Source organism: Eucyclogobius newberryi, unplaced genomic scaffold, assembly GCF_026437365.1.
Source record: "Eucyclogobius newberryi isolate DKJ021-1_F unplaced genomic scaffold, fEucNew1.0.hap1 SCAF_1, whole genome shotgun sequence".
Classification (NCBI taxonomy): domain Eukaryota; kingdom Metazoa; phylum Chordata; class Actinopteri; order Gobiiformes; family Gobiidae; genus Eucyclogobius; species Eucyclogobius newberryi.
Genome location: NW_027315723.1, coordinates 41,628,586 through 41,651,418, shown reverse-complemented (window position 1 = coordinate 41,651,418; position 22,833 = coordinate 41,628,586). Strand labels below are relative to the sequence as shown.

Sequence of the window (22,833 nt, the reverse complement as noted above, 5' to 3'; positions counted from 1 at the left end):
CCTTTTTTCAGCAGCGCATGTTGATCTTTTTCCACCAATCAGCTGCGAACCACATGGCTACAGCTACTGTTCTCTCAGAGACATTATTCATTTCTCCAGACTGTCTTCAGAGCTTACATTCCCTGGACTACATTGCAACGGAACTGAGGTACTTTTACTCTAAAGTATTGCTTTAACGCTGTGTTTTAAGGTGGTTTCGTGATGTCACTTTAGCCTCGTCACTTTTGCCTCGGGCACCGGAGCAGAGACAGAGCAATGCTAAGCTAACATGCTGCTTCAGTGCACTCTACATTATAAATACGGGCTTGAATTTAATGTGACCACTTTCTGAATAATTAACATCACATACTCTCTTGAAACTAGCTGTTTTGGGATGGTATAATGTCTGTATCTTCGTGTTTTTTACTGTTTTTTACTGTAGCCCGCGTTAGCCGCTTTAGCTCGCTACAGTCCAAGCTAGCACCGGGCAGTGTTCTTTTTTCCTCGGCTTCTGCATAACAAATACAGGCTTGAATTTAATGTGACCACTTTCTGAATAATTAACATCACATACCCTCTTGAAACTAGCTGTTTTGGGACGGTGTAATGTCTGTATCTTCGTGTTTTTTACTGTTTTTTACTGTAGCCCGCATTAGCTCGTTAAATTCCAAACTTCTTTGTTTCGCTTTTCAGAATTGGCGCTCACAGCTGGATTTGATCAAAAACTATGCAGAAGTCCGTTGCATTACAGCTTCGACTTTGCACAGCAGGTACTATTTATTACACATCATTTACTTAACTTCACTTTATTATTGCTATTCAGCATTTGCACTTTATTGTACATTTAATAGACACCGAGGTTCTGTCTATAGGAGGTTTTGTTTATAAGAGTTCTTCTATTAAGAGTGTTTTTTTTAAAGTTATCTGTCCTTTTCCTCTGTATCTTCCTGCGTTGCAACAATGACATTTCTCCATGTGTGGACAATAAAGGAATATCTTATCAAATGTCACATGTCTTAATCCAATTCCTTCCCTCTCTCCCTCTGTCTTCTACAGATACACTTTCCCTCAAACCCTCTGCAGTCGGTCAGCACGGAGCGACACTGACGCGCGGGGGTCAGCACGGAGCGACGCGCGCGTGGGGTCAGCAAAATTTTTTGCTGTCCCACTGCCATCCTCAAACCTCAGCCCCGCGAGAACACTGTACCTTATATTTCATTATTGAAGGCACGCACGCACGCACACACACACACACACACACACGTGCATTACTCGGCCTTGATCCGCAGCTCAGTACTACACCGTCCCAGGCGCGGAGGATTCTTCTTGTCTTATCTGTGCAGGATGGCTCACCGTGGGGGCGTCACGCCCCGGCGCTAGGGAAACAACTCCATATACGGGCAAGATCCGGGACTAGGATTGCAACCAGTTCATGACTCATCCATCCCGCCGCCTTGGAGGGAGACCACGCCTGCTTCACCATGAATAACACTGCATAGTCTTGAACTTTTGTCTTGCTCTTGGCTTCAGCTCGTAAGACACACGTCTGGTGTGCTCCGCTGACCTAGGCGCCAAGACCCAGATATCTGTTGTTGCACATTTCTAGAAACCTCTGTATCAGGGCAATAAACCTTTCTACTTGGAACCGCCGTTTCTCCTGGTTGTAACCCATGTCTCAAATTCGGTTCTCAATGATTGACATTGCCCCCTCATACATTTTCATTGGCCCAACCACAAGGGGCGCTAGTATAAAAATGGCCGAACCACCAAGCCATTTCCGCTTCCTGCTCCGGCTGTGGACTGTAGAAAACGTCTCGCAACTAACCGAATCGTTTACAGATCATTCCAAGACTCAATGGTGAGTGAATTACATATACACCAAAATGAACCGCTTTGTTAAAAATGTATTTACTTTCATTGTTGATTAGATAGTTGATGTTTTAGTTACTTCCGCGTTTACCGCGGCAAATTTACTTCCGTGTTTTTCGCGGCAAACTTTCCCCGTTGTTTAGATTGATTGTTGCGCAACATGATTTGTGAATGAACATTAAGAAATGTGAATGAAGCTGAATTTGATTTGCCATGAATGAACTACATTTAATTAACTTTACTTTTTTAATCAACTCAAATTGAATATTTAAGATAATGGTCAAACTTTGTTATTGATTGTAATTATATATATATATATATATATATATATATATATAAAAATAATACAATTTATTATGGTGGATTTTTTTACTAGACCTCTGTTTTATAGGTCAGGTTTTTTTCCCCCCTGACACCCCCTGATTTTTATCCTCTGCAAGAGGTGGCGAGCGACCCAAGTGAACTGAGAATCTGGTAGGATCACTCTTTGTTTTTTCCCCGGATACGGACACCCTAAGTTGGAATATTTTTTGCGTTTCACTCGGAATATATTCACTTTTTTTGAGATCCTACAAACTGAACTTAAGAACCCAAAGGAACTGAACTTTGCTGGAAACCTTTTCTGTTGTTTTGAATATTTGTTTATATTTATCTATATTAATACAATTTATACTGTAACGTCCTCCTGTGTTATTACTTTTTTTCCCCACAAGCTCCTGTGGCCGAACTTAGTCACTTCTGACAGTCACATGCGTATTATTCTCCTTGCTCATACTCAGCCTTGACAAAAATTAATACTCGATAAATAAGCTTTTAAGTTAGTGTTACATGGTCATCTCTCTCCGATGCATGAACACGCAGAAGGGCACAAGACTCTAAACCCCTTCAGAACTTGGTGGCCCCGACCGTGATTCGGGGAGGATTGTGACTTTGTGAAGAGACGAGTTTCACGGGACTTTTGGCGTAAAGTCGGGGACATTTCCACCTGATCGTTTGTCTTGGGCGCCCACTAACGACAAGGTAAGCAGAAACCTGTTAATTAAAAAAATCAAATTCTGCACATTGGATACACTAAATAAAAGGAGAAACGGGAAATGTGGAAATAAGTGACCCATTTATAATACGGTGTTGTGTTAAAGATTGAATAAATGGTTGAATACAGTTAACTCCTGTCGTGGTTGACAACGCTATAGACGTATAGTTGTTATACTCGGTTTACCGTATAGGACCGTGGGGAGATAGGAGCCCCAGAAAAACGAGGGTTTTCGTCTGTTGGAACCTGGGTCACCGTTAGGGCTGTGTTCAAAATATCGATACGGCGATATATCGTCACGGGCTCCATATCGATCGCCGTATCGATACTTTTCAATAACGTTAATTTATTAAAAATTGTCCGGGCGGCTGTTTAGAAGCTCCCTCCTGTAGAGGGCGGTAAACAGCGCGGAACTACTGAGACAGACACACACCGTGCACCAGCGTGTACACAAGCCTGAAGAAGAGCTTATGGCTCGAAACGTCGCTACTGTTACACGTCTCCCCTTTCCATTTTCATTGATTTCATTCCTTTCACCCCTTTATTTTATACAAATTCAACGCAGCCCCGGAGCTAACTTAGCCCCGAGACCGCCATTTTAGCCATCGACGTTGCTCCAGGTGCTCGCGTCTACAGGTCACAGTATCATTGGGCTCCAGGGGCAGATCAAGGTATGGAAGAAACACTGACTGGACTGTGGGGAGTGGGTGTACTGGAACTGTCCAACTCGTGCTCAAGGCAGATGGCGCTAGCTACAGGATGGCACATGACCTGCGAGCAGTGAATGACGTGACCACGACTCCCACACTACCAGTCCCTGACCCACACAGAATGTTAGCAACAATCCCACCTGACTGCAAGTGGTTCACAGCGATTGATTTAGCAAATGCTTTCTTTTGCATTCCATTACACCCAAACAGTAGACATCTGTTTGCCTTCACATATAAAGGTGTGAAATTGCAAGACACGCGTTTGCCACAGGGGTTCAAAAACTCCCCTGGTCTGTTTAACCAGTGTCTTAAGTCTCTTCTGCAGGATGTGGTGTTGCCTGAAGGTTGCGTTCTACTCATGTATGTAGATACATGCTGCACCGACCGCAGAAACCTGTCTGGAGGCGACTAAATGCTTGCTGGTGAAACTGCACTCTCTTGGGTTCAAGGCCTCTCTGGGCAGAAAAGTCTCCGCTAATGGCTCTGCCATTTCTGCTGAACATAGGACTTCCATCTTGAAACACAAAAGACCAGAAACATTAAGAGAAATGCTTGCTTTTCTGGGACTTTGTGGCTACAGCCGACACTATTTGCCCGCTTATGTAGAACGTACTACGCCCCTCAGACTTTTGGCAATAAGACAAACTGTTTACAGATCCACAGGTTTCTCTCCTTTTGAACTCAGGACAGGCAGACTCATGCCTGGCCCGGCCTCCTCGGTCCAGCCCCAAGAGGAGGTCCCCCCACATCGCCAGTCTTTGGCTCAGTACTGGAGAATGTTGCATGCTTTTTCCTTCGCTTTCTCTTCACAGATCAAGGACAGCACGCCAGTTGAACCCCCTGGAAAAGATCTAGGTGACTGGACACAGGTGTATCTGAAGAGATACACTCGCAAGTGGTCTGAACCACGCTGGACTGGTCCACACAGGGTGACAGCGCGCACAAACACCGCTGTTCGCCTGGAAGGCAGAGGCACAAAGTGGTATCATTATTCGATGCTGAGACCTTACATTTCACCAACTGACTGAACATTTCTTATTTTTATCTATACTCTTTTTATTATTACCATTACATTTTTGCTAAGTTCGTTCCTCTCTTGAAGCATATTATGTGGCTTTTTGATAGTCTGGGGTTTACCCAGACCAAGAGAGGGAAAGTAGCAGGCGCTACAGTTGTGATTTTAATATGTGCTTACGTCATAACCATGCTGTGGTATGAGGAAAATTTTGCAGGTATCCAGAGTGACGGTGATGGCAGTACAGCGAGCAGAAAGCAGACACAGAAAGCATATGAGTGCAACAGAACCGTGGTATATAAAGGTACTAGATCAAGACCCTATGACTCTGACTGAAGAGGAAGAATTCCTCCTGAAACAACAATGCGGCGCTGAACCTGACCCGGCGACAAATGCATCTACAATGTTTGGGACATACAGAAAATTGTTAGAAGCCAAACTTAAACTGTATGCTAAATATCCTCACGAAGTCGCAACAGGAGTTGTTTACTGTTACTCTGACCTCTGTATGACATATGACCCCAGATTGACTCGGACTACGAATGGCTGTCTGTTTTTGGCAAATATAAAGCTCTGGTTTCCGCTGTACTCCTGTCTGTTGCTGTCTTTGCTGCCATCATGGTCCTCTGTGGTTGCTGTTGTATTTCATGTATTAGGACTCTGCTAACCCGCCTCATAGAGAGGGCGCTGGGTGAACGGGACCAACGAGGTCAGTATGCTATGCTACCCGTTGAACCACCCGCTCCCGCGGCGGAACATGACGACGTGGCTTTGGTGTGAAAATGCTTAAACAACTAATGTAAATGTTTCTTGGCATGTTGATTAATTGGAAGGTCTGATTCTCACATAGGCTCTTTGTTATAAAGACAGTGTCCGCATGTGTCTCTAGTTGGTTAAAGCCATGCTCTGAAAGTTGTAAGACACACGTCTGGTGTGCTCCGCTGACCTAGGCGCCAAGACCCGGATATCTGCACTTTTCTAGAAACCTCTGTATCAGGGCAATAAACCTTTCTACTTGGAACCGTCGTTTCTCCTGGTCATCTGTCTCCGATGTATGAACACGCAGAAGGGCACATGAGATGGAAATGAACCCCCCTGTGACTCTGGGCTCACTCAGGTGAGAATCTTTAGAGGCAGTTTTCTCAGCAAGAGGAATTCAGAGTTGTATATATTCAAATGACCACAACTTACTCAAATATGATCAGATGTGCATGAGTGAGACATCATTGCATAGCTTTGAAGTCACACTTTCAGAATCTGTGAATAACTCAAAATGCCTCCGGGTAGACATGTAACTGGTTTATCCTCGGTCTGTCACATATGCACATGCGGATCTGCACTGCTACCTTGAGTATGTTAGCGATTCAGATGATGACCCCATTTGCAGAGGAGTTTTGTAGACGGTAAAGGGTCACGATAATAATCCAGACGATAGGCACAAAGCCTTTGTTCTTTTAGATTTTTTTTTATGTCATTATTTCTGTGCCTCATCTTTATTTTCTTATTTTTCTATCAAACAGGAGTGTCCTGGGTTAACGCTCTTCCTCTTACCCTCATGTATATGCACATGCGGGCCCGCACACGGTGCAAAATGAGTCCATTCGAAATTCTGTTTGCTCGACCTCCCAATATAGGCCTGGCCCACCCCTACCTGCCAAACTACTCCCTGTGCGACACAATGTTAGCCTACTGCAGAGGATTGGATAAAGTTTTGTCTTCTATTTCTATGCAGGTGAAAGCAGCTTTATCAAAGGCAGTTGAAGACCCATAAAGCATTTTTTTTGCAAATTGTATGATTAATAAGGAAACCGGGTTCCTTTATTATTATAATGAGAGGGGTCTGTTATGGAAAAAATACCATGTGGCCCTCTACTTTGTGACATTATTGACTCCTCAGCTCCTGATCTTACCTGGCCCCTCCTGTTGGCATATAACTGATAATTGAATGTCTGTGCTATGATACCATTGAACAAAGACCTATCTCTGTTTGTCGGGACTGGGGTGCCCAGGATGTCCAGGGCCAGGCCTAGTTTTTGTTTTTTCACACCAGGGCACTGTTTTCAAAGAACAGTAAGAGATGTGAATTGATTTAATGCAAATGTTATCAATGGTCTCTTTCCTGGGGCCTTTGTATCCTTTGTTTTCTTGTACCTGCGCCATTTGCCTTTCTGTTGGGGAGATCTGCCTGTGAAATAAACAGTAGAAGTAAATGGTGGTCACATGACCTACTTCAATAGAAACATTTACTTCTACTGTTGGTGTAATCCCTCATTCGTCCAGGCGTGTTCCATAGTAGAAAAAGCTTCAGTTGTAGTCATCTGGACAATAGACGTTTCGACTCTCATCCAAGAGTCATTGTCAATAACAGAATTTAGGTCGAGAACTCCGATATTAATACTGTTCTGTGGTAAGACCCGCCCATTGGGAGGAGCCTTCCTGAAGTAGAAAGAGTTGTTTGTTTCAACAGAAACTCCCCCCTTGTATCTACCGAGCTAGCCTATTCAGAATCTTAATGGGCTATTAGAAACCTCTTTGTCTTTGTGAGACCCTGGCTCAACCACCCTGAGTACCTGATTAGCATCTGAATGTCCTCTACCTTTCCAGTTTTTGTCTTAAAGTGTTTCCTGGTTTAAAATAAACAGGGAAACACTTTAAGACAAAAACTGGTTCACCCAAAGGACAAGTTGCCGACTCAAAAACAGAGCAATGTAGTTTATTCGATCCAATGCAGTGAAGAAAGTTGTAAAGAACGTTACATAGGTGAGACGAAATAGCCTCTACACAAGAGGCTTTATCAGCACAGAAGAAATACTAGTTCAGGACCACAGAGCGCTGTGCATCTCCACCTTGAAGCCTCTAATCACTTGTTTGAAGACGGTGATGTGAAGGTTTTAAGCAGGGAGAAAAGATGGTTTGAAAGAGGAGTTAAGGAAGCTATTTTTGTTAAAAAAGAAAGACCATCTTTAAACAGAAATGGAGGGCTAAGGTTTAATCTTCCTGTTATTTATAATGGGTTACTGAACACCTGGAAAGGTAGAGGACATTCAGATGCTAATCAGGTACTCAGGGTGGTTGAGCCAGGGTCTCACAAAGACAAAGAGGTTTCTAATAGCCCATTAAGATTCTGAATAGGCTAGCTCGGTAGATACAAGGGGGGAGTTTCTGTTGAAACAAACAACTCTTTCTACTTCAGGAAGGCTCCTCCCAATGGGCGGGTCTTACCACAGAACAGTATTAATATCGGAGTTCTCGACCTAAATTCTGTTATTGACAATGACTCTTGGATGAGAGTCGAAACGTCTATTTTTTCAAACTGAGTCCAGATGACTACAACTGAAGCTTTTTCTACTATGGAACACGCCTGGACGAATGAGGGATTACACCAACAGTAGAAGTAAATGTTTCTATTGAAGTAGGTCATGTGACCACCTGGCTAACCTGTAATCTAGTCTTTCCTTGGAAAATCCTCTATAATGCCATTAAATGTTGGAATGAAAGCCTTGTTGGCTGTTGCTGCTCAAATTCAATATTTGCTCACTATTTTTAGTGTGGACACAGTCAGAGCTCACAGCAGTTTCTCTCTGTCATGTTAATACTTTATTAACTCTGACCCGTGTTTTTACCTGGGGGATCCTGATCCGTTCAGGTTTGCAATAGTTTGGATGTTTCGTCAGAGAGCCTCATCACAGAAGTTTGTTTTGTTTGTTGTTAGCTCCACATTAGCCCACCTTTAGCCCAGCACTAATGTCCACAAAACTGTCTCCTTTCTTTCTTGCAGGCGTTTCCAACAGACAAGTTTCCCAAAGACAAAAACGACGATTCAGCAGCAGCGTTATGTTGAGCGGGGGAGGGGTGAAAGCTGCAAACACTGTGGGGCATGTAGTTCTAGCGATGAGAACGCTATATATCTAACAAAAAAGGAAAACATATAAAATGGAAATGTTTAGTGAGTCAGATTTAAACATCTGGGGGACTGGATGCAGCCACATGTTCAACAACCCTGGTCTATATAGATCTGACAAGTCTGATAGGAGTTGTATAGGAAATATACCTGTTCCCAGAGGCCTAATGGTAAAAAAGGACAAAAAGGCCTGATTGACTTTTAGGATCGTGGGAACATCAAGGAATGCTTGGCAAAATTTCACTAATAAAAGTCAAAGTAATTTTTTTTCCCTCCCCATTGTGTGCAATCCTGTAGGTGGTGCTAGGCCACCAATCAAAATGGTTGACACATGATTGTAATTGGTGTAATATTATATATTCTTCTTTTTCTAGGCCTGAGCCAGGACCTAGCCGGGACTATTGTTTTTGCTTGGTTTCTCATTAGGCCAAAGCCAGGAACTGGCAGGGACTGTTGCTTGGTTTCTTGTCATTATTATTAGCCCAGAGCCAGGAACTTGCCGGGACTTGCCGGGACTATAGATTTAGCTTGGTTTCTTATTATTATTATTATTATTATTATCATCATCATCAGCATTCTCAGGCCGAGATCATGAATTTGAACCTTTCCCATGGAGCAATTTTTGAGAAAATGTGCGACAAAAATCTCTGGGTATTGCCAAAATGAAATGGCTCGACAGTGCGGAAGTTGACCCAATGGGAATTTTAACATGCTTTTTCTGGAGTAGATGGAGCCCACTGACACAAGCCTAAAATATAATTGTTAATGTGTGGATACAATTTTAGAGTATTTGTTCCATTCTTTTGGACATAACTGGGGTCTACATTTAGAACATGAATGGGTCTATATGTAGCACAGTTAAGTCGGCCCTTTCCTTCTTCAGGTATCAGAGAGATGATGGCTTCTTCCCCTCATTAGGAGGGGTTTGAATTTTTTGTGCCCCGTTAAACGTTCAAAGCAAAGGGATAATGTTCTTTTAGAGCTTTATATCGCTTTGAGGTGAACCCATCAATCCCTGGAAATATATTGTTCAGTCTCTTCATTGCACCTTGTATTTCCACCTCTGTTATTTCATCTCCTATTTTTATTTATTTTGTTCTTCTGTCATAACTGAGGGTGTGCAAAAAGGAGTCTATTTCCTCTTCTTTAGCTCCTGAGATTTCAGAGAAAAGTTTTTGATCAAAGGATACAAATGCTGATTGAATTTGGTCTTGTTTGGTTAAAATTGCATTTTCTGTCTCATACTTTTAAAATGGGTCTTTCTACTTTTTAGTTTCCAGGCTAATACTTTAGAAACAATCCTGTAGGTGGTGCTAGGCCACCAATCAAAATGGTTGACACATGATTGTAATTGGTGTAAGAAGGTGTACAAATTGTTCAAATTTCAACACAATCAGATGAAGCATATTTTGAATGTGTTTGTGAGCATTAATTGCGCCCCTGCTGATCAATAGTGAAAAATACACAATATCTGAAATGCACTTTTTTTTCAAGGAGTCTTGAGAATATAACCCCTGAATTTCAGACAAATCAGACAATGTTGACTTTTCACATAATTGATAGACCAAAGTTAAAGCGTTTCATGTTCTTTCTTTCTTTCCTTGCTATAGGTGGCGCTGTTGCGACGGACGTTTTCATTGTATTCGATTTCGGGCCAAGCTGATCGGGTCTATAACCCCACATGGGACTTTTCATCGATGGTCAGGGGGTCAAAAATGTGCGAGTTGTGGAAGAAAAAGGATACTAATAATATTGCGATGGGTTTTTTGTTTCGTCTTTGTGGCCTAATTTAGACAAAATTTAACTCTTGGAGTTCTAATTTCCGATACCACTCACAAGCATATCTGTCCTTGTTTACTACTTGATTTTTGCGTTTTCCCAGCCCAAGGATTCTCGTCCTTCGGGTCGGGCAAATAATAATACTAAAAACGGGAACGTAATTTTGTCTTATTGTGCCCGGTCACAAATGAACCCGTTATACATTTTTTTCAGTTGTTATTGAGCAGTTTTTCAATATTTTTTCACAGTATCTTCACTCAAAATGAAAACTCACTCGCTCGAGTTCTCGCTGGGACAATTCTAGTACCTAATAAGACAATCTTTAAAATATACCAAAACAACAAAACAAAGTTGAATTAATTAGTCTGGACACTGAGAAATCTTTTGATTCTGTTAGATGGCTTTATTTATGTCAACAACGTTTGGGTAGACAATTTCATTATAAAAATATATTAGGAATCTTTATGATGGTCCAACATTAAGAATAAACATTAATGGTCAACTGAAAGGCTCCACTGACCAGGGAAACACGAGTTGTCCCCCTCCTATTTACTTAGTTATTATAACCATGAAATTAACGGCCATCGTAACCCTTTACTGAAATATTTATTAAAGTTTATAAATCGAAACTTTCAAGGGGAATATCAACAAAATTATACAAATACATTAACATTTGTATAATTTAGTTACCGTACATTAAAAATAAATGGGTAAATTGAGGATTATTTCGTTCTAACTGACGAAGAGTGGGGAAATATATGTACATCCCAGTGGAGGACGACAAAGTCACATGTGTGGAGATAATTATGTTGGAAAGAATAGAACCTACGAGCCAAAGAAATCATACTATAAACCCACAGACATAGGCTTTGACAATATAACAATTTATTTGTTTCTTTCAATATGGAGATAGATTGCAGAATATGCACTAACACTACATTACCAGCATCATGAATCACATATTGTGCGGAAAGGGAGCCCATGATTTCCAGCCCTAATTCATACCTCCACTTCCAGTCCGTAGTCCTGCACCAGTCTAATGTAGAGTGTTGGGGTCCAGCTTCGACCTCCCTCCAGCATCAGCCCTACAGTCCTGCAGGACTTGGCCTTCAGCTGGTGCGCCTCCACTGCTGCATTCAGGGTCTCCTCTGCCATGGACCGGTATGTGGTCCACTTACCACCTACAAAACACAGTAAACATCATTGTGTGGGATTTTTAAGGAAATGTCAGTAAGTTTTTTTTTTTTTTTTAATGATCTCACACAAATTATGCATTATGTGTAATGTTATTGTCCTTTAAACTGTAGTTAATATGTTAACTGAGGTTCGTGAGCAGGACCATGTCTCCACCTCCGAACCGAACCCATGCTAGCTATGGTTCCCCAACCCACGCAAGCCACTGTACACAGATCTATGCTAACCATGCTTCTCCAATCCATGCGAGCCACGCTGCTTCGATCCACGCAAGCCACGCTACTCTGACTTACGCTGTTTAAGCTATTTCTATGCATAACTATTTCCTCATCCACTCATTTGGTTCATTGTGAATTCTCATCATAGATCAGCTCATTTCGCCCCATGGCAAGTCATTGCAGCTTGCACATCTACATCCGTGTGTCATTTTCCGAGGCGCAGACATTAGCCATGCACTTAAGGTGGCACATTGCTCTTCTTAGTCGTCTGTAATGCACCATTTGTATCATACTACAGGATGCACCCCCCCCCCCCCCCCCCCCTCTGATTCCCGCAGGGTATCCCCTTGGCCTTGCTCCTCATTTGAGACTGCATATCTTTCCAGATGGAATTGTTTTAAGTAATTCTCCAGAGCCATCGGCTCTTCTTTGGGCATCTCCAATGTTTGGAATTTGTTCAGACTGCCAGCTAATTTGACCTATCCATTCATCGCAGGTAATTGGACCATATTCCATATTCTTCTTTTTCTAGGCCTGAACCAGGACCTGGCCGGGACTATTGTTTTTGCTTGGTTTCTCATTAGGCCAAAGCCAGGAACTGGCAGGGACTGTTGCTTGGTTTCTTGTCATTATTATTAGCCCAGAGCCAGGAACTTGCCGGGACTTGCCGGGACTATAGATTTAGCTTGGTTTCTTATTATTATTATTATTATTATTATCATCATCATCAGCATTCTCAGGCCGAGATCATGAATTTGAACCTTTCCCATGGAGCAATTTTTGAGAAAATGTGCGACAAAAATCTCTGGGTATTGCCAAAATGAAATGGCTCGACAGTGCGGAAGTTGACCCAATGGGAATTTTAACATGCTTTTTCTGGAGTAGATGGAGCCCACTGACACAAGCCTAAAATATAATTGTTAATGTGTGGATACAATTTTAGAGTATTTGTTCCATTCTTTTGGACATAACTGGGGTCTACATTTAGAACATGAATGGGTCTATATGTAGCACAGTTAAGTCGGCCCTTTCCTTCTTCAGGTATCAGAGAGATGATGGCTTCTTCCCCTCATTAGGAGGGGTTTGAATTTTTTGTGCCCCGTTAAACGTTCAAAGCAAAGGGATAATGTTCTTTTAGAGCTTTATATCGCTTTGAGGTGAACCCATCAATCCCTGGAAATATATTGTTCAGTCTCTTCATTGCACCTTGTATTTCCACCTCTGTTATTTCATCTCCTATTTTTATTTATTTTGTTCTTCTGTCATAACTGAGGGTGTGCAAAAAGGAGTCTATTTCCTCTTCTTTAGCTCCTGAGATTTCAGAGAAAAGTTTTTGATCAAAGGATACAAATGCTGATTGAATTTGGTCTTGTTTGGTTAAAATTGCATTTTCTGTCTCATACTTTTAAAATGGGTCTTTCTACTTTTTAGTTTCCAGGCTAATACTTTAGAAACTTTAATCCACTTTTATAATACTTTTGTTTGGTAAAGAGTTATTTATTTTTTTACCATTTCTTATGAGATTTTAGATTAACAATTTTAGATTTTCTTGTAAATCATTTAGCTTTTACTTCCTTTGAGTCTTTCTTGCCAAGGTAATGGCTATAATTTTTCCTCTCCTCTCCAAACTGCTTTGGGCACTATCCCAGAGGATTAGTGGGAAGTTTCACCATTGTTGTTCTCAACCAGAAAAGTCTTAGGGCCATATTTGTCGAAATTGGTGTTAACAGGAGCCTTTTCCAGGGAGTGGTTCCAGGGCGCCATTTTGCTACCTTCCCAACCTTAATGCTGGTGTAAAGAGGCTGGACTTGGCCGCTGAAGGCTGGAGTGGAATGGTGCCAGTCCATATATAATGGTAGTGTTTGATCCAATGACAATGAGAAATGGCAATCAAAAGCACCACCTGTGTGGGTGATGTTTGCAGTCATGCCTAAATAATTAAAATATTGAAATGCAGCCTCAGATTCACCTTGATTTGTTTTGCCGAGCTCGCTATCATCACTGGGATGCTACACACAGACTTAACCAAGACTAAAACAGGTCCAGAACCTGGATATGCTGAGCACAAAATGCACTGCAGTCCATGCAGCACATCTTGTAAACTCGACTTGTGATCAATAGGGCAGGTAGCAGCAGTGCCACAGGAGCGGATGATCCTGAAGCGCACACCCCCAGACTGCTGCAGTGACCCGCATTAGTCTCATGGAGGGTTTACAGGCAGAGATGAGTGCACAGACTTTGTGTGCATACGCAGAGTGGGTAAAGGATTCTCTCCAAGCTGAGAACATTCTAGTCTGCGCAGTCCAGTCTGGCCCAGACTGCACAGTAACAGGACACCAATGCAGCGCAAAGAGCTTTAAAGGCCAATTCATACTTCATAAACAGAAATACGTTTGTTCTTTTTCTCGCTCTTGCTCAAGCTGTCATGTGTTGAGTCAGAACTCTGGCTCTTTCACTGATGACAGGTGCATTAAGTGCAGTGTAGTGGTAGCTTTGAAGGCCAGGGTTACGGAGTTAGAAGCGCATATCCGCTGTTGTAGAATCAGGTTTACCGGACCACGCAACAGGCCATGCCTGAGGGTCGCTGATCAGACGCTCACTGAATGGACAATCTGGTAATTGGAAGTTCTATAGTCAGAGACGTGAAGCTACCAGCAGCAAGTGTTAGGTGCAACCCAGGGGCCAGAATGGGTGACATCAAAGGAAAACTTCAGCTTTAAAAGCAGAAGAGACATAGGTTCTGCCGAATCGTGATTAACACAGGCGATAACGACGCTCGGCAAACACAATCAGAAGTGCACAAATGACAAGTAGGTGCGGTGTGTGAGTTGGCAAAGTTGATGACAGGTTGGGCTCATACGTAGGGATGGCATCCATCCAACTTCGGAGAGTACATCCCTTTTAGTTCGAAATTTGATAGACCATAGTAATCTAAAGTGACCACCCAGGGATGAGTCCCGGACGCAGAGCAGCAGTGTAAGACCCTCCTCTGTCACCGAGCTCTCGCCCACTCTGTCACAAATTAAGTGTTCAGACTCATCAAAAAGCAAAATCTCAGAAAAAATATTTCAGGGATCAGACAAATAACTAAAAGGCCGTGGCTGCAGAGCCGCGGTGCGGTCAAATAGCCCAGCAGTTTCGGGAGCCGCGGTACGGCCATATAGCCTCATCCCTGACCCTAACCTTAAAGGTCCCATAACATGCAAAATCGACTTTTCAGAGCTTTTAACCTTCTTACATTGCTATTTGTGCTTCATATATGTACCCAGAGTGTTTTTTTGATTGATTCCCGCAGTGTTTAGCTATATTACAGACTATCTCCTTTCCTCGAATCTCCAAACTGACGGGGGGTGTCTACAAGACCGCGTCATACCCACAGGCACGCGTCATCATACCCCCTCACCCTCCCCCCTCTCCACCCGCCTCCCGCCTCCCGCACCCTTCCCCCCGGCTCGGGTCTCCCTACAAGCCCGGAGTTTTTCTGCTTCGATTTACAACAAAACACGGCTCAAAGAGGCCCAAAACTTCATTAATGATATCGCACTCTTTACTATTATTACAATGGTGAAGGTTGATGTGGCAGTTGATGCAGCAACCGGAACAATAAACGGAGAGAAGTGCTATCCGATACCGAAAAACCAGGAAATAAGACTTATATCTGTTATATTATATTATATTATATTAATATATATTAATAAATATATATATATATATATATATATATATATATATATTAATATATATATATATATATCTGTTCTGCGCACGCTGTAGAATAAACACCAGATTTATTTAGTCTCAAAGTAGTGTTGATCTGAAGTTTTATTGTTTCTCACTCACTGGCGCGGAGCTGCGCATCGCGGAGCAGGCAGCTGTGGAGACATACTACGTCACGGGTGGGCGGGGCACACACGCGCTCTGAGACTACGTCACGGGTTGGGCGGGGGAGCCAGATCGCTCTTCGCAAGGGTGGGAGCGAATATCAAACCAAGCCGGTTGCATTTCCGGGTGAGGGGGTCCAAGGTCTGGGTGATATTTCTAAACTATTATGTTATGGGTGTTGCACAACCCTTATTATTATCAATTATACACTTAGGATAGACTACGAAACGTGAAAAAAAGCATGTTATGGCACCTTTAACCCTAACCCTAACCCTGACCCTAACCCTGACCCTAACCCCAAGACCTAACCCTAACCTGGTGCGGTCAAATAGCCCAGCAGTTTCAGGAGCCGCGGCAAAAAATAACATGGCAGTTTCGCGGCTCTGTAGACACTCCCTAACTAAAATAGCACTCACAAATGATACAAATAAACAAAAACATAAGCATATAAAATTCATTAGGTCATTTCTTACAAATCGGTTTCAGTTAATGAATTATTTAGTGATTATAACATAGATCTTTTAGCTCTAACTGAAACTTGGCTTCAAAAAGATGATTATTTAAGACTAATGAGTCCACCCACACATGCTAACTTTCAGACTGGTGGTGTGGCAGTGATCTCACACTCAAGGCTACTCATGAGTCCCAAAATTAACAATGCATTTCGCTCATTTGAAAGCAAAGTGCGATCTATCTATATTTATCAATCTTTATTTCTATTTATCTATCTCATCTATCAGATGTTGATGTGTGACTTTTAAATTCCGACTTCCTGCAGGGTTATAAATATAATATAATTTTTTACATGTTCTGACATTACCTATTTTTCATGCCAATTTTGTCTAAGTAAAAAATCTGGTCAGAGGTCCCATTACAGCTACGTAAAATGATTTTTGAGGTGGCTCTACTGAGCTTGGGGCCCTCACTCAACAGAGCTCACCCAAATAATTTGTGATACCATTTACTTGCATATTCGTCATTATTTGCTCCATGATTTTTGCTTTTTTTCCCCTCAATTTTACAGATGCGATGGGGTTCTCACATAAAAAAAAGTAGACGAAATAGGATAAAAAATAGGGACACACAACAAAAGTTAAATACAATATTTATAAACCAGTATTATATTAACAGTGGAAGTTATATTTATTGCATAACTAATGTGTGCATTGGTAATTAGTTACTTTCTATTCCTAACTTAACACATTGATTAGATTGTTCCTATAGTAGAGACAGTATGACTTACCTGCAATGGTAACCAGTCCACTTTTGCTCACATTGACCACATGGTTGCGGCAGATGGATTGAGTGTCTTTGGAATCAGGGTCGGTGACTAGGGGCCGGATGCCGCTCCAGGCTGCCAGCACGTCCCCTCTGCGCACTGCAACAAACAGGGGATTAGCTTCTATATCTGTTTTGTGGAAAAAAAATGACACATTGTATACTACAATGTTATGGATTAGATATTACCACAACATAATACACAAAAAAAAAAAAGAATACACAATAATTGAAGGAGAAGAGTTAATGCTATAATGCACAGCATAAATTCATATACGAGGACTGGGATTTACACCTGACATCAAAAATATTTTAATTTATAATAGAATAATTCTTCTAAAACATTATATACTTTACTAAAAAGATATGTAGTTGCAGTGCTCTCCCCAGAATCTTTTAAAGGGATGGTAAATATGCCTCATACGGGTTGCATTTTCCTCCAAGGATGGTTTAATATACCTTCTTTATTTCCAAAGGTACATGCACCATAAACATACTATTACATGGTGTATAGGCCTATTCAGCATCAAGAAATTTGAATATTGCCTTCCCAAAACTTAATGGAATCATGGAAATGATAAACAAAGAAATAGTCATTTAAATTTATCACCAGTGAGCACTTTAGCATAATACACAATGTTGGTATATAATAAAGAATGGTACAGTTTTAGCTGGATGAAGGCAGTATTATAATGCTGAAATAATTTAGACACATCAACTCTTATTGGCCTTTTCATCCATTGGACACAGACAATGGATGAAACACGCTGTAAAATACAGACACCCGGCTGACGCCGAGAGAGCGCCGGCAGCAGATGATTTGCTTGCGAAGCTAACAAAACAACAAAGCTATTTTACTAAGCTTCACGCATCCAAAGATGCAGCGACCAGGACCAACGTCATGATGTCCCACTAAATCGCTAAAAACAGCTAGCCATTCTCGAAGGGTTAGTTTGTAAAAGAGTGCTTGGTGGATTCTGTAGTGCCTATATGCCCAGATAAAAAAGAAGCATTTGAAAAAGTCCCACAGACGAACCCTGACCAGTAGGGTAGAGGACATCGTGGATAATCTGGCGCTTCCCCTGCAAAATAGAGTGACACATTTTGACTTCTTCTCGTTGACTTTGGATGAGAGTTGTGATGTACGTGACACAGCCCAGTTACACGTGTTTCTCAGAGGGATAACGGAGATTACGGAGGAGCTGGCTGAAGTGCGCTCGATGAAAGGGACAACAATGGGGAGTGACCTGTTTACAGAGGTAAACGCATGCATGAACAAACTGCGACTGACATGGGGCAGACTGGCAGGTGTCACTATGGATAGGTGTGACAGGAAAAAATGTCTCAAATGTTAGTTAATTTCATCAGGACATGAGCATTAAATCACAGACAGTTTGTTGCACTTTTAGAAGAGCACGAGAATGAACATGGTTACAAATGTTTCACATTTTGTTTACCATCTGGTAAATTTTATTGAATGCATACATTTTTTTGGAAGACATCCTCTTTTTCTCATTATGCAATAACACATGGTACTATTATCAGCTTGTCAAAACAATGCCATTTACCGCTTTAAATAGAGATATCAAATCAATATGCAGAATTGAGTTTAATTTTTGGCCAGGCCCTCATTGTTGTCTGCTTCTCATTTGACCCCCTGAGAAAAATAATTGTTCGATACAGATATTACAATTTATAAATAATAAAAAAAAAAATTTAATCTAGCGTGTGTAAGCTCTCCACAACTCCAACTGACAAATTACCCCACTGACAAATGAGACCAGAGAAGGTGCATTGGCATTTATTTGGACTTAATTGAGCCAAAACACCAGTCCAGCTTTGTTGCGTGGGATACACATATACTCTTCTTATGGGCACACAGCTTCCACAGACATGTGAGTACAGCGCCAGATCTACTAGGGGAACTTGCAGCTGTCCAGAGGAGCTACCAAAAAGTGTGGTTTGTCAGCCTCAGCAAACCAGCAAAGTTTGTGTACGCAATGATTAGATACATTTGTGAAAACTACAAAGACAAACAATCCCATGTTCGCTCATTTCCTCATTGGAGCCAGGATTTACTGGATTTACTGGAAGCCAAAGCCCCGCTCCATCTCCCATATCCGGCGAGTTAATCTAACCGGTGAGATATACTCGGACAGCATTTTTATAAACAAGGGTGTCAAATGGGAGCACATGTCAAAAAATAACAATAAAGAAATCAACAATTGGCTGCATTTTAGCCCTCACTTAAAATGGACTAGTGTATTGGTGCAAGCCTCGAAATAACGGGTCGGACACGGTCAATGACCGAGGGAAAAATCAGTTTTGACCGACTCAAAAATAAAGTCTCCGGACATACTGACCGGCGCTAATTTTTTGGCACGTGTGACCCCATTTTGAATTTTCTAATGGCCCATTCACTCTGCGGCGTCAACGCGTCCAGTTTACATTCAAAGTCTATGTGGACGCGTGTTTTTGTGGCGTGAATCCTGTGTTTTAAGCGTTGGACACCGCTGACGGCGCTGAAGCGCAAAGCACTCGCTCTGTGCGGCTCGCAAAGTGGCGCCCCGGAACGCACAAGCTCAAAGGAGGAGGAGGAGAGGGAGAGGGAGCGGGAGGGAAAGAGAGAAGAGGAGACGGGTAGTTCCAGAGCGTAATCTTATCTGTAAATGCTTTTTTCATTCTTCACAAATCTTTTTGTTGTTGGCGTGAGCCAAAGGAAAGTTTCAAGCCCCTCCCCCGAGCGTTACCATGGAGATCATCTCACTAATAAATGATATAATGCTTAAATGAGCTACAACTTTTATATTATTTAATCAATTTGTGGCCATTTTATTTTTAAATTAATACGCTGTATTAACGAGTAGGGAAGTTAATTGTTTAAAAAAAAAAAAATATATATATATATATATATATATATATATATATATATATAACATATATATGTTTCCTTACTTTTTTCTGATAATTGTGAATAATCGTAACATTGTGATATTTCTCCTCGTGACTAAAATTAATATTGTGACATCCCTAATAACGAAACAAACAAAAGTCACCCAAAAGCTAATAAGAAGAGGAAATATGAGGAAGCGTATGTAGCACTTATATGTATGTAGCACTTGGCTTCACTGTGACGTGGAAACGAGGAAAGACCACCGTGTCTGTGTCTTCAAAATGTTGGCAGTGACAGCATGAAGCCAAATGATTGGTACCTGTCATGTTGACAGGGACGTAAAAATGATTATTTCAAGGCTTGTTGGTGTACCTTCGACATCGGGGCTGAGGTAGTTCCGCATCTCTGTCAGGATAAAGTTGATGTCCTCCTCTCCGGGGATAGGATGGGCCGTCACGTTGGTGGGGGTGTCTGTAGTCCCTGCAATGGTCATCTTTTCCCAGGGTAAGAAGAAGATCACACGCCCATCACTGGTGGCTGGATCCAGCAGACCCATGTTGTCTGGACTAAAGGGAAACACAGTAAATAAAAAGTAGTTTCTATGTAATGATATTCCGAAGTATGTAGCTAGAAGCCAGTTCATCTTCCTTGGGGAGTAACTTCTGAGTGGATTGAAGTCAGGGCCACTGCTGGACATTTGGGTGCCCTAAGCAAAAATTCTTAGTGGTGCCCCCAACCCCCTTTGAAATTGTACCAAAAAAATTCTATATTGCGAAAATTACAATCCTAAAGGGGTCTGGGGGTCATATTTTCCTGTATTCTGGTGCGTTTTAGAAATAAAAATCCCCCACAGTTCCTGCTCTAGCATCACCCAAAGCCCTTCTCCTGGTGTTCTGCAGATCAGATCGAGGCTCTATATACATTACAGACGGCAAAATATTGATGCTTTCTGTTGCATTTATGGAAAACATGATTTAGACATTTGTAAGAAGTTGAACCACTTTGGCTTAGTGACGGCGTGGTTTCAGCTCCGAAGTTCACCGCGCCAGCTCGACGCATCTCACGTCTCGTTTCATTGGTTCTTTTTCACTGTTTCTAATTGAATATGATGCAGATTTTGTTTTGCTCATTGTGGAGCAAATAATACGCATGTTGAGTTTAAACCACTCCCAGCTATGCCTTTGATATGTCCGAGCCTGATTAAACTGTGGCTTTTACAGAAAAGCTGCCCGTGTGCTGTCCTTGTTTAGTTGTTTAAATAATAAAGTAGCCTACTATAAATGCTCCACGTTCAATTGTAAAAAGAACAGTGCCGCTGCTGCACAAAAAGCCTATTCTGTCATTCAATCCAAACTGCCTGGTCAGGTTGGTTGTGCCCCTCAGATCACCTGATGCCCTACGCACTGCACGCTGTGTGTAAGTGGGCTGTTGCATGCTCACCCACAAGGTTTGATGGTAGGCAGCCTCTGGGAAAGAACCGGAGGGTGGGGGGTGAGTGTGCGCATGCGCATTTAAAAAAACAAAAGAGACTAACTGTAGCTTGCGTTCTCAAATTGGCAAAAAATCCTCCATTATTCCTTTAAGTATGGGATAAGAGTACATTTTTCCAAGTATTTTTGAATATTAATCAAATGAGCAATATAATTTATTTTCCATGATTGTTGATGGATCTTTATGTAAGACCACACCAAAATATATCAGTGCAACCTAAATGGGTCTTTCTATAGGGCAAAGGGGGTACCAAAAAATATAGATTTTCAGTTTGTTGTTGTAGGGTCTCAAACTACAGGTATTCAGTTTATGATTAAGGGAGATTTCTTAGCAGAAACGAGACAAGACGGGGCACCAGGGTTAAACCCAAAGAGCTAAGATACGGTCCTTAATCGCGCTCGTTAAAAAGGTCTGAAGGGTGTTTCACGATTCAGGGACTTACACATAGTCTATTCAAACAAACAATAGTCAATAACTCTTTCGTGTAGTTTATTTATCAAAAGGGTAATCAAAAACACCGGAGCAGAAATGCGCACAGGTAAATCACAGGTGATGTTATATCAGATTTAACAGCAGATTTCATGCAGATAATGTTAAACCAGGGTTTTGCCTTTGATAATCAAACGTGTCTATGCTAATCTATATCAAAAAGAGGGAAAGTGAGAAGCTAAAGGGAGGAGGAACAGCTGAGCTCTACCCAAATCACGCCACAAAAGGGACCGCACACTGAACTCGGCTTACGGTTTTGTAGAGACTTGGTCCGGCTGGTCCTTGTCCGCGGACGAGGTCCGTAGCAAGGCGTCGCGTGGAGCGGTGTGGCGGCGAAGGTTCGTGAAGCGGGCGGCGAAGGTTCGTGAAGCGGGCGGCAAAGGTTCGTGAATCGGGCGGCGGTCGTGGAGCGAGGGGTCGCGTGGAGCGGTGTGCTGCGACGTCCTTGGAGCGGCGGCGGCAACGGAGGCGATGTCCAGTTGTTCCTTAGCGGTAGAACGCTTTAGCGGCGTGTTAGCTCCTCACGCGGCCTTTGCTCTTGCTCTTGCTCTTGCTCTTGCTCTTGCTCTTGCTCTTGCTCTTGCTCTTGCTCTTGCTCTTGCTCTTGCTCTTGCTCTTGCTCTTGCTCTTGCTCTTGCTCTTGCTCTTGCTCTTGCTCTTGCTCTTGCTCTTGCTCTTGCTCTTGCTCTTGCTCTTGCTCTTGCTCTTGCTCTTGCTCTTGCTCTTGCTCTTGCTCTTGCTCTTGCTCTTGCTCTTGCTCTTGCTCTTGCTCTTGCTCTTGCTCTTGCTCTTGCTCTTGCTCATCCCCTTTGTCTTTTCTCTTGGGAGCCGTCTCCACGGACGAGCCTTTCACTTTTTCCTTTGTCTCAACAAAAATCCGTCCGTCACGTGGTCGACAAGGCCATGCCAGCCCTGGACTCTGAAACCACCTGAAACCACCTGGAACTAAGCTTAAACGCTAAACCGGACAGAGACTTTCTTTGCTACTTCGTTTCTTTTCTTTTTGAAGTAATCTACGCCGTTTACGTGGATCAGCGCTACGCTCTCATCTGAGTAAAGGCCGCGTGAGGAGCTAACACGCCGCTAAAGCGTTCTACCGCCA

General features: G+C 42.3%; 1 protein-coding gene across 2 annotated transcripts in view; it reads right to left on the bottom strand.

Moving 5' to 3' along the window:
• gpd2 (glycerol-3-phosphate dehydrogenase 2 (mitochondrial)) overlaps nucleotides 1–22,833 on the bottom strand; it is a 157,739-nt gene that overhangs the window by 47,931 nt on the left and 86,975 nt on the right. For both annotated transcript variants that reach the window (XM_072446677.1, XM_072446669.1), the window contains exons 9-11: nucleotides 20,124–20,317; nucleotides 16,824–16,958; nucleotides 11,292–11,467 (exon numbers count right to left, since the gene is read on the bottom strand). In XM_072446677.1, coding sequence (XP_072302778.1) covers nucleotides 11,292–11,467; nucleotides 16,824–16,958; nucleotides 20,124–20,317 — 505 coding nt within the window. The remainder of the gene's footprint in view (nucleotides 1–11,291; nucleotides 11,468–16,823; nucleotides 16,959–20,123; nucleotides 20,318–22,833) is intronic.